Below are 11,890 nucleotides of genomic sequence, written 5' to 3'. Positions count from 1 at the left end.
TGCCTCAGGGGACATTTTCTCCCACTTTGAGGAGCACAGAGGTTTGGCAAGAGCTGGGCAAGTTGTAATGGTGTTGCTGCGTGTCATGGAATTGCTTAAAATAGACAAGAAATTGATCCCAGGCTGGGCTAGCTGTGCTTTGACCTGGCTGTAAAGACCAGGATCAAAATTCACTTTCTGGATATCTGCAAGTGCTTCTGCAGTTTAAAATTAAAAAAAAAAAAAAAAAAAAAAAAAAAGAATTGATTAACGTGTCTGTCTATATGCCTTTTTCCTTCTCTTGTGTTCTGAGGCTCTAAATTTTCCATTTTTTTTCTGGCAGATACTTTTTCCCATGTTGTGATGTTCAAGACCCACAGCCATGCCCTTAAACAAAGAGGAAAATCAATTTACTCCTCCTCATCTCACTAGAAAATGAACTGCTGAAGGCGAAAAAGTCCAAGCTGAGTTTCTCACCTTTACTAGTTGAGGATCCACGGTACATACAGGTCTGAAGCCCACACCTTGTGTATGTACACAAACCTTACCCCATTTTGTGGCAGTGTAGATAACTTTTACTGGTGCATAGGAACATGCTACTTATTAATCACTTTGTAGGTGGCACTGCCTTAACTTTCATGTCCTTCTGGTGCAAACAAGCATTACAATGCAAAGAAAACAAAACTTGAGGGTTTTGGGTTTTAGTTTGTTTTTTTTTTTTTTTTCCTGATCCATACAGGATGAATCTGCTTTCTTGTTGACAGCAACCTACTGGAGGCTTCACATCTCTGACATAGTACATTATTAGTAGGCAGATAGAAAAGGGTTACGTATGACCCATGTACAGGCTGTAATCCAGGTAAGACTCTGGCTTCCTCCCCTTCTTTCTGTGTAAAGTTACAACTTGGCTTCATGGGATCACTGGGCTAAGGCCAACTGTATGAGGTTCAATAAGGCCAAATGCCGGGTGCTGCACTTGGGCCACAACAACCCCCAGCAGCGCTACAGGCTTGGGGAGGAGTGGCTGGAGAGCTGCCAGTCAGAGAGGGACCTGGGGGTGTTGATTGACAGTCAGCTGAACATGAGCCAGCAGTGTGCCCAGGTGGCCAAGAAGGCCAATGGCATCCTGGCTTGTATCAGAAATAGCGTGGCCAGCAGGGACAGGGAAGGGATCTTACCCCTGTACTCGGCACTGGTGAGGCCGCACCTCGATTACTGTGTTCAGTTTTGGGCCCCTCACTACAAAAAGGACATTGAATGACTCGAGCGTGTCCAGAGAAGGGCAACGAAGCTGGTGAAGGGTCTGGAGCACATGTTGTACGAGGAGCGGCTGAGGGAACTGGGGGTGTTTAGTCTGGAGAAGAGGAGGCTGAGGGGAGACCTCATTGCCCTCTACAACTACCTGAAAGGAGGGTGCAGACAGCTGGGGATGAGTCTCTTTAACAAGTGATAGGACAAGAGGGAATGGCTTCAAGTTGTGCCAAGGAAGGTTTAGACTGGCTCTTAGGAAGTATTTCTTTCCAGAAGGGGTTGTTGGGTGTTGGAATGGGCTGCCCAGGGCAGTGGTGGAGTCCCCATCCCTGGAGGGGTTTAAGAGTCGGGTTGACCCAGCGCTCAGGGATCTGGTGGAGTTGAAAACGGTCAGTGTGAGGTTAATGGTTGGACTGGATGATCTTCAAGGTCTTTTCCAACCTCGATGATTCTGTGATTCTGTGAGCTGGCCAGGCTCGTGCAGGAAGGGACTCTCAAGCCTGGGGCAGAGGGCAAGGTCTGGTCATCGTATCTAAGTAGGGGTCAAGGCTTCTTTAATTGTTTTCTTAATACCTGTTTTTTTCCCCTTCACTACTGTTGTTCTGTTAGAGATACGAGACAGACTAGTACAAAGCTGGAAACACACCTCGCTGCTGTGATTGGTAGAAGCCGTGTGGATGTGGCTTTTGTACACAGGAAACTGAACTAGACCACACCTGTAGCACGAACTTCATCATCTGATTCCTGACAGTGACCCACACCAGAAGCTTTGGTGAAAGGGGTAAAAATAAAAAAGCCATTATAAAATTGCACCTGTGTGTGTCGAAGTCTCTGGTTGGGTGCCCTTGAAGAGCAATGTGCTGCCTCACGCTAACAGTTACTCTCATTAGCTGGGAAAAACAATCGTGCTCACATTTACTGTTGGTTCAGCTTTAAGTTTGGCCTCTCATCACTCAAATACAGAGATCTGAGGAACTACAGGAGTGACGCGCATGCTTCTGCAGTGCTGGAATTAGTCACTAGAGGGTACAGGTGTATATGGATTTAAGGCACTGCTGGCAACTATAATATTTGTCTTGGATGTAAGAAACGGCTGAGCTGCTTAAAACTGTTATAAAATGAAAAGAAAGCATGGACAAGGAGTTTGCTAATTCCACCAAAATGTTTAATACCATAATAGATTTTCACTGAAATACACAGCTAATGTGAATATTTGTACAAAATATGTGGTTAAAAATAGTATTGATTTATAATATATACAGATATGTCACATCTGTGTCAGAAATGCAGAGACTTGAATGAAAACATGAGTAATGCTTTTAAATCTACAAGATACATGAAATATTTCTGCAGCTACCCACAGTAGGACAACTTGCCAAATTGACACTGAAGGATCCATCAGTCATTACAGATGGAGTTTCTTCCTGATGTTTCTGAACAAGAACTCAGCTGTAAAATGGATTCAGAACATTGACCTTCATTAACTGAACGGTGAAGAGAACACATCTGTGTGACACAAATGTAGATACAACTTTCTCGTACTAGATAAATGATCAGTTACAATAATTCCTTAAGACTGATTTTCAGGTGTAGAATAATAGAGAAGTTTAATCCTTCTTGCTGGAGACTCAGGTGAGTGAGGAAGTCTCTGTCTCAGGGACAGCAACTGGGCCCTTCTTAATACAGCTCTCATCTACATGGATTTAAATCCTCAAGTCTGTCTTAAGGTTGTGAATATCTTCATTTTTCTTTGAGGCTGCTCACACTTCACAGCTTTCCCAGCCTTACTCCAGCAAGAATCTTGCTAACATGTCCCCAGTTCTAGGCTTTGTACCTACTGCATCAGTCCACAGATTGAAAGGATCCACAGATGATCCTTACCGCAGCCCCAGACTCTCTGTGTAGTGACTGAACAAACTGACAAAAGGGGAGAGACAAATTAAGGCTATTTTTAATGCTTTCTGAGCATCTCTGCAGTGGAGGCATTCGGGGTTCCCGCCCTTCCGTCGGGAGTGCTGCTGCTGGTCCACCTCTAACAGTGCAAGCTTCCCTCCCCTCCGAGCCAAAGCAAATATACTCGACACTTCAAATAGACATGTGGGAAAGAGCTTTTACAGTACTTCCTCCCTTGTAATTTTATCCCTGAATACTGCAGTCTACACGTATTTAAAAAAAGAGCACAGCTCGCATTAGAAAAAACAACTCCTTTTAAGAGGAGCCTAGAATATTTGAAAGCTGCTGTACTCCCCCCAAAAGATGTGCGAAAACAGGAAAAGCAGAATTTGGGGATTTTTGTTGCTAGCATAACTAGTTATTCAAGAGCATTGCATGAGGATGAGTATCAATGAGGGTCTGCCTGGGACTTTAATCCATACCTGGTTTTGCTTTTTGGTAGAACAGAGCTACATGTGATTTCTTAGGCAGAGGGGAATCGAGGAAATGCAAAGGTCTTAAATTCATACTAGTATGTGAGTGAAAGTCTTAAGTGGCTAAATGTTTAGTAGTAAAATGTTTACCACTAAAGAAGGAAAAAAATAAATTTAGTAAAGGCTCTTTAGAGGATGAGATCTGAAAGTACTGTAACAATAACCTACTTCAATCCCCTCTTCCATAGAAAGCTTGTTCCAGCTCCCCAAGTCTGTGACAGGTACTGCCTTCCCTTCTAGGAAGCTGTTCCAGTAGGTCTGGCTGTGCCACCACCAGACTGGCCACAGATTTCATCATCAGGCAGCAAAACACCGAAGGACCCAACCCCTGTGAGCTGCTAGACCATTTTAAGAAGCTGGGCCGATCATCAGGGAGTGAGCGGTAAGTACAGACCCAGCTGCAGAGCTGGAGTCTGCTCTGCACTTTCCAACACATCCTTCTTAAATCACCGTTTCTCGTGCTTGGATTGTAACTCTTTAGGACAAAAACCCGAGGCTGCACAAGGAACAGCCGCAGCCAGACTATCAGTAATGAAGTAAGGGGAGCTTCAGCTGTGAGTACTCAAGGCGGGAGCCTCAGGCCCCTGCTGCAGCTGGGAGAAATACTTTTAACCCCCATTATTCAGTATCGAGCAGGGTTAGATTGCACATTATCTCTTGCATGCACGAACGCCCAGCATAAATGAATGTTGCCTATTTGTGTGTACAGATGAAGTGTGTACTGAAGTTGTACACGTACACAGTCATGCCCCCAGCCAAGGACCAGTTTGGGATCCTCTGGGCCACACAGCTCTCCTCCACCCGCAACTGAAGCCCTGAAGCTCATTTCCAGGTGCTGCGTCTGGTTCCCAGCAAGACTGAAGAGCCACAGTCAGCAGGTGGGTAATGCAGCATTTCAGTCGGATCAGATGAAGAACCTCACTGTAGCTAGGAAAGCTCATTTGTTGCTCAACAGTGAAGAATAAATCAGGCCTCCTATAGTGCATTTTACCTCTACAGTGCTCCTTAAGAAGATGACTATTGCTACTTTTTTTTTTTTTTTTTAAGGCCTGTCTTTTCAGAAGGAATCGGTGAGCTCAGAGCTTATGTTTCCAACAAGATTTCTTAAGCAGATCTAATTTTCAGAATCACGAACAATCATGTTTGAGAAACTAAGTCTTTTATGGCAAGTGCCCGAAAAAAAAAAATCATTTTTTCAAATGCAGAGCTGAGTGATCAAATATCAGAATTTCACAAGACAGTTAATCAGCAAACTCATCTGGTTTCCAATTTGCAAGATCCAGTACAAACTGACGCATGAGACTACAAACAATTAATTTCAATGTTTGTAATAATTAACAGAACTTCTTCCCCAGGCTGGATGGCAGCTGGATGCCACGTTCCTTATTCCAGCACTCATGCCCACTGTATTTACCCAATATAGAAGCACAGTAAGAACCCCATCGGCTCTCAGGGATGTGCTTTTGCTCACCAGGGATTGCACTGTATTCATTTTCACATACACGGAGCCAAATCCACAGCAAACCAGTGCACGTTCACATGACTGTGAAACTGCAGCAGTTTAAAATGGAACATGGGTACCCTGCCAGTAAGAAGGCTGTTTTTCTCCCCTAATTTCTACTGAAACAGTGGCCTGTGGCCTGTCACATATTTAAGCATTTTCAGTTCTATCAGTTAAGAAAGCAGTGGTATATACCACACTAGTCAGTTTATTAATACAGTTTAACTCTTTAAATGCTACTTTTCAAAATGCCAACACAAGCAGAACACAAAAATATTGTTTGCCATATTTATTTTTTAAACTAAGCTCTGAATTATACAAGTGTAAAAGTGATTAATTAGCCAATAGCTTTTTAATACTCCTATAAAATATGACAGAATATTTCAAAAGTATGTACAATATAATGGAAATGCTAACATAATCTGTCACAGTGCTCAGACATACCACTGTAATCGAGTCTTGCAAGATGGTTCAGTCTGTTACTCTGTACAAAGAACAGTTTCTTTTTTGCAGAAAGCTTTTTTGCTGCTGAATGGGAGGGAGGGGGGAAAAAGCCCAAAATAAAAACAACCCAACCCTCCCACCCAATTTAGGATCAAATAAATGTTAATTTATCCACAGGGCACATTTTTATAATATAAAGCACTTTACAATGACTATGTCTGTAGTCTTGTTATGGCTGAGGAAGGGAAGCTCTCGCCATGTGTCCTTGCCAAAACCAAAGTGTACTTGAGTGTGTATGTATATGTTAGGGAGGGGGGGGTTGTACTACCTTGTCTTAACTACAAAAATCAAGGCCACAGAAACTCTTTATTCTTTTGTTCCAAAAGAGCAGATTCCAAAATACCCCTTCTCTGTGCATTGTAAATGTTTTCATGCTTTTAACTGTATTTAGGAAGTCATTACAATTTTGATTTCATATCTGAAGAGGTCAGAAAGGACAAGCAGGCAGCGGGCAACAGAAAGAGCAACTGTACTCCCCTGATTTCCTTCTTGAATTTCCAAGCAGCAGCAGGAGCAATGTCCACCCAACAGAGGGGCCCAGGGCATCGCTGCCGGCTGCTCGCACAGGCTCCTGCTTTGGAAAGGAAATTAAAAGGTTTTTGTCCATGTACACTGTTACAGTAGTGTAACACAGATTTCATTCTTATTTATAGTATTACGACACGAGAGAATCTGCTTCAGCACTGCGGCCACCCCGTGAAAAGAGCAAGTCAGAGGGACTGAGCTCATAGATGCTACACAAAAGAAAATTCCCACTGAAGTAGGGGCTCTGCCTGTGAATTACCGAATTAAATAGGAGTTACTCTTCCAGATGGTCAGCAATTTTTGAAAGAAGCCTTTCTTCCCTGCCAAGAACCAGCCTTTAGCAAAATACAGGTTCTCTTTAGGCTCACATATGCTGTTGCTTTTATGACAGGGACATTATTCCATAATACCTGAAACACTTTTCTATGATGACTGTTATTTTATCATATAAAGGTGACATATAAGCTTTGACCATAGTTACAGAGGGCTGCTTTGAGTTTTCAGGTTTGTAGTTGTGTTTCTATTTCTGTGCTTTAACGAACGAGCCGTGTTCCACGTAGTACTATATAGTTTTATAAAGACAAAGAGTAGTATTTGAATGGGGCCTGTTTTTAAATCTGTCTGAAAATGCATTTTGAGGAAAGAACATTTAAGATCCAATGCTTTAATTTACAGTCTAGTTTTAGATCATTTGAGGCCAAAGTCCACAGTTCAGAACCAAGTCTCCCCGAAGATTGAGTACATGGATACAAGGACTAGATTCGGCCTCCAACACTTTTGCATGTAAAAAAATCCAGAGTATCAGCTTTCATTGGAGACGATCTCTGATCGCTTACATCAGCTGAGGATGTGGCCAGTAATTTCTTCTGTACAGCATATATCAACAAAAAATCTTACGCATTTAAGTCTTACTCTCCCTGTTTATACTGGTCTAAACCCCACGGACCTTAGCGTTCTGTATGTTCTCAAAAAAGACAGTGGTGTTACTCCTGAAATATTGTAGGTGACCTATGATGGTGTTTTCAACAGGAACATCAGGTTATAGTCCTAGGGCAGTGAGTGACAATTTACTTATTTAAACCAATTCTAAATGCACCACTGAAAAACAGCTGAAGTGAAACCTGTAAGGAGTTACTTTAAGACAACTTTACACAGCTATCATGAGGATACTAAAGCCTCATTTTTTGTTCAGTCTTTGCTGTATTTAATATTTAATGTGTTTCTATTAGTGTAACACATGCACGATGATGTCCGTAATGCAGTAACAAGTATCACATTATAGATATATGCTAAGTAATGCACTACATCTCAACAGGAATGTTGGGGGACTGTGGTGGTCAGAGAATGAACTAGATGAGAATGGCAAGTTCTCATTCTCAGAACATCCTCACTGCATGCTGAGAGGGGCATCTCCTGTCTTCACCGACAAAGCAACATGTTCTTCCTGAAGTATGGCAGAGCCAATACCCCAGCAAGGGGGACGTGGCTCTGCTGAAGCGTGTAGCCTCACTGCTAATTAGGGTGGAATGGTGTTAAGAAATATTAGTTGTTTAGCTTAAATAAGTAAGTTTTAAATAGAATGACTCGCTTAGACTTGTGATGTTGTGTGATTTAGTATGCTGTTCACTTACTTAGCATGAGTGGCTAGATTTGCTGAAGGCTTAGGCCGCAAGCTGTAAACTTTCACCTAGATTTGCTGAACTTGTACTGAACTCGGACCTACACAAGCGAGACAAGGCCTCCAGGGCCCACGCAAACTAGAAGATAAAGAGGGTACAACCATCAGCAGCAGCTGCAGCTAGACAAGGTGACGGCCTGCCTGGAGACAGCGAAGACTCCAATAGGGAGTTGGAAGGTCTCAGGCCAGAGTCGCTGTTGGACCGAAGGGTGCGTGGAGGGCGCGTGGAGGGCAGACGCGTAGTCTGTCGGGGTATCATTGCCCAGGGATTTCTGTGTTCAGTCCCTCTCTGGAGGCACCCAGCTCAAGCTGATCCTGCCGCTGAACCGCTAAATTAAATTACCTGTTTTGATGAGATTCGATGCTGGAAACTCTGCTTTGGGAAACCTAAGGTTCAAACTACTGAGCGACTACTATGGGATGCCCGGACCGAACTGCACTTCTTTAACGGTTTGGCGACCCTGGTAGGACCCGAGGCCACCGCCTTCGGATCCTCTCGCCTCCAAACATCCAACTGCCAGCATCGGGTGAGTTCACCAGGGATCTTTGGAGTGGGAGGCATCGAAGGGTGAGTGTTAAAATTCCCTGAGCAGATTTGGTGAAGATACTGCGGTGGGTTTGAGTCCCTCTCAAGCTTTTGCTAAGAAAGGTTGGAGCAGATGATCCTTGAGGTCCCTTCCAACATGCTGTTCTACGATTCTATGATTCTCTCAGTATCAGAGTGGGTTTAAGTCCTCTCAATATTAGTGTGGGATCGAGTCCCTCCCCTGCTGATTTATTTTTATAAGATTTCATGCCTCAGACTCTGCTTCAGGAAACCTAGAGTTCGAACTGCGGAGTGACTAGCACCGGACGCCCGGACCGAGCTGCACTTCTTTAACAATGGAACCCTCCCTCAGAAACCAGATCATTAGGTTTTATGACAAAAATCTTGATTACAGAACCTAAGCTGACTTTTCAGATCCTAGAATGAGCTTCCAAGATGTATTTACTTATTTTAACTTGCAAAGAATTTTAAACCGTGGAATCTCACTGTGCCACTTTATAGTCATTTTTGGGAGTACAGCTGCAGCTAATTAGCTCAAAAATCCCACCGTATCTTACACATATGCTCGGTTTTCTGCAGTATGGATTTCAGTGGAACTACTCATGTGCATAAATTAAGCGCATGCTTAAATATATGCAAAATCTGAGCTCAAATGTCTAGAAAATATGTTCTCAAAATGACAAGTACGCATAAAAAAAATCATCATGGAAGCTCTGCCAGACAGGGAATCCAGTATCTGTCTGCTGTCAGCCATGATGAAAACACAGAACAATTTTTGTAACCCAGTATACATTGCAAGTGAAAGAAACATGCAGGACAGGGTGAAAAAAGGGGCTTCAATTGCATGCAGTCTAATTTCAAGTGTGTAATTATGGTCCTGTTTTCTTTGGCCTAAAAAAAAGAGAAAAAAAAACAACAAAAGAACCCCAAATAACCTCTCCTCACCTCCACAAACCCAAACTGCATACAGCTCAAAAAGGGCTTTAAAGCACAGGAAGTGGGGAGGGAAAAGGTCTGAGTAGTAGAGATGTACGAGTAATTACTAACAGTTTCAGGGCTATTCAACACACCACTAGGAAAGCGTTCAGCCTGTATCATTACTAGAACTTAACAGCTATGACAGAGAGCAACGAATCCCATCTTAAATAAGCAGTTAGCTTCTCTTTCTTTCTCCAACTCAGAGAGAAGTACCACTCATACCTTTATGGAAGATAAAATGACAATCCTATTGATATTCTGACACCAGACCCTCCAGCAAGCTGCTGCCTCTCCCCTCACCTCAGGGAGCTCTGTCACACATCCCTGCCACCATGAAGGACCACTGTACTCTACAGCTGTTGGTGGAAGAGAGTGTTTTTAAAAATGTTGCAAAGATAGTATTCCTTACAGAAAATTCCAAGGGGATGGATGAAAAAGCCACCAAGCTGCTAGTAGATTAAAAAAATAACACACATACCCTCCTTAAAAAGAAGAAAAAAAAAAAAAAGGGAAATGACTAAGGTCTGCTGGGGAACTGAGGAGGTCAGAGGTGCAGGCTGCTTGATGAAGGGCAATAGCAAGAATTCTGGGAGTCTGAATATCAAAAGCCTGATATCAGCCTAATTGCCCACCCTGAACAATCTCTCTGGTAGTGGTGTTTCAGCATGCAAATTACAGCTGTGAAAACATCCTCAGACTGAAACCCTCCCTTGTTTCTTCAGCCTTGTTTGTCCTTTCCAGAAAAATCTATTAGTTGGTGTGTGATATGGTTACATATACAAAGATCTTTTTCCTAGCCCTTTTATTACATAGGCTTGATTACTGCGAGGGATTTCAATGAGTTTAATGTTCTGGTACTCAAAAGGCAATGGCTGCCTTTCAACAAAACAAAGCAAACAAAAAACAAGAGCTGTGCTGGAGGAGAGAAGTGCTGCTTCTGCCGGAGAGGCTCAGTTAGATACAGGAGGTGGCAGACCAGGGCGTCGAGTTTGAATGATTTTTGGCTTTGGAGAATTCTTTGGGTCCTCGTCTTCTTCCATGTCGCTGTCGCAGACATGCACTACCACACTGGGAGTGGACTCTGTTCCTGCATGCAGCTCATATTTTTCTCCTGGAAGCAGAGAAAAATGATTAGATCAAAAGATGACAGTCTGAGTAGCAGCGCAGACCATGGCACTGTTGGACTGCAGAACATTCCTGCATCTGGATAGGGTAGACGTGTGTGCTGCTCCTAAATATCGGTGAGGGCAAGCACAGCTAGACTATATCAGCTGTCACAACAGATTTTGGGGATCCTGCCCCCGGAGGACAATGATCATTGGTGTGTAAGGCATAATAAAATACCCTGGTGCCTATAATGGTGTTTTGCACCAATATTAGTGGCCAACAGCACTGAAAAAAACCCAAAGTACGAAGAGGAGACAGAACATAGAAGTTTATGGTTAAGCAGAGGGACTGGAATCCAACCTCTCACAAGTTTGGTCTGGTCATGTCACCCTGTTGGGTTGGGGTTATTCTTTTTTGGTGGTGGTGCTTGCTTTCAGTCTAGCATGGCTCCAGTCCTGTTTAAAGTCCACTAGACTCTGCAACTTGTCGCCTCCAGACAGACATCAACACTTGGTCCAATTGCTCCAGAAATAAAAAAATACATTTATCTGCTCCAGATGGATTTTAAGATTCAAAGCTCTTTAGCTGAGGCTGTAACAAATTCAGTCTCTACAAATGAGCTTACAGAGTACAGTCTATAAATGCTCACTAGCAGGCTAAATGCTTAAACAGTACATTGGATTTTCTAACTATGTACATTCCTTATTGAAGTCTCCACCAGTGCTCCTGCAAGGAAAATGAATATGGCTGAGGTGGTTACCTGCAAGAGTCCACAAGCAAACAAAGGAAAATCAGGATCAGACATAGGGCTTTTAGTCTGCATGCAGTCTGCTGGCACTTCATGTGTTTTGGATTATACACAGGATGTAAGTTGGTATTGGCTATTAAATTGCAAGGAATTAATTTGTAAAGAAGAAAAAGTCTCATCAGTGACATTTCTGACAGGATGACTTGGTCTTTCAGAAGTGACAAATGCCTATTTGCAGCACTAAAAACTGGAAGCCATTCCAGATAATGTGTTGTCCCCCTTTGGACTATTTGTCATCACTCTCATCTCCAAGACTCACAGGCTACAGTTCAATTAAAATAGGCTTACAGTGACCACACGCACACCTGATAGCTTGGATTTTTTTTCATAAGACTTCTCCAGAACCACTGCATATTGCCTGCAAACCATTCTGAGATGAGGAAGGTGAGGTCCCAGTATACCTAGCTGACCTGTATTTGTGGTGCAGCAGCTCCTAAATTCCTGCAACACAGGCAGAACCCAGTAGTACTACGTGTTCCACGATGAAAGTGAAATGGCAGTCCCTACCTCAAAGTGTTACTAATTTGAAGTTTTATTTCTTAGCAACTTTGTGGCAGAGTAATTCATGTGAAGAAGGGGTTGCAGG

The 11,890-nt window shown here is 43.0% G+C and overlaps 1 protein-coding gene across 4 annotated transcripts in view; it reads right to left on the bottom strand.

Moving 5' to 3' along the window:
* Positions 1-2,373: 2,373 nt before the first annotated feature.
* RCAN2 (regulator of calcineurin 2) overlaps positions 2,374-11,890 on the bottom strand; it is a 98,474-nt gene continuing 88,957 nt past the window's right edge. For 3 of the 4 annotated variants that reach the window (XM_074820202.1, XM_074820201.1, XM_074820204.1), the window contains one exon: positions 5,432-10,500. In XM_074820202.1, coding sequence (XP_074676303.1) covers positions 10,340-10,500 — 161 coding nt within the window. In that variant the 3' untranslated portion in view covers positions 5,432-10,339. Of the gene's footprint in view, positions 10,501-11,890 lie in introns of all 4 variants that reach the window. The other variant, XM_074820203.1, reaches the window with a different exon arrangement.

Source organism: Strix aluco, chromosome 3 (assembly GCF_031877795.1).
Source record: "Strix aluco isolate bStrAlu1 chromosome 3, bStrAlu1.hap1, whole genome shotgun sequence".
Lineage (NCBI taxonomy): Eukaryota > Metazoa > Chordata > Aves > Strigiformes > Strigidae > Strix > Strix aluco.
This window is presented reverse-complemented; position numbering and strand designations above follow the sequence as displayed.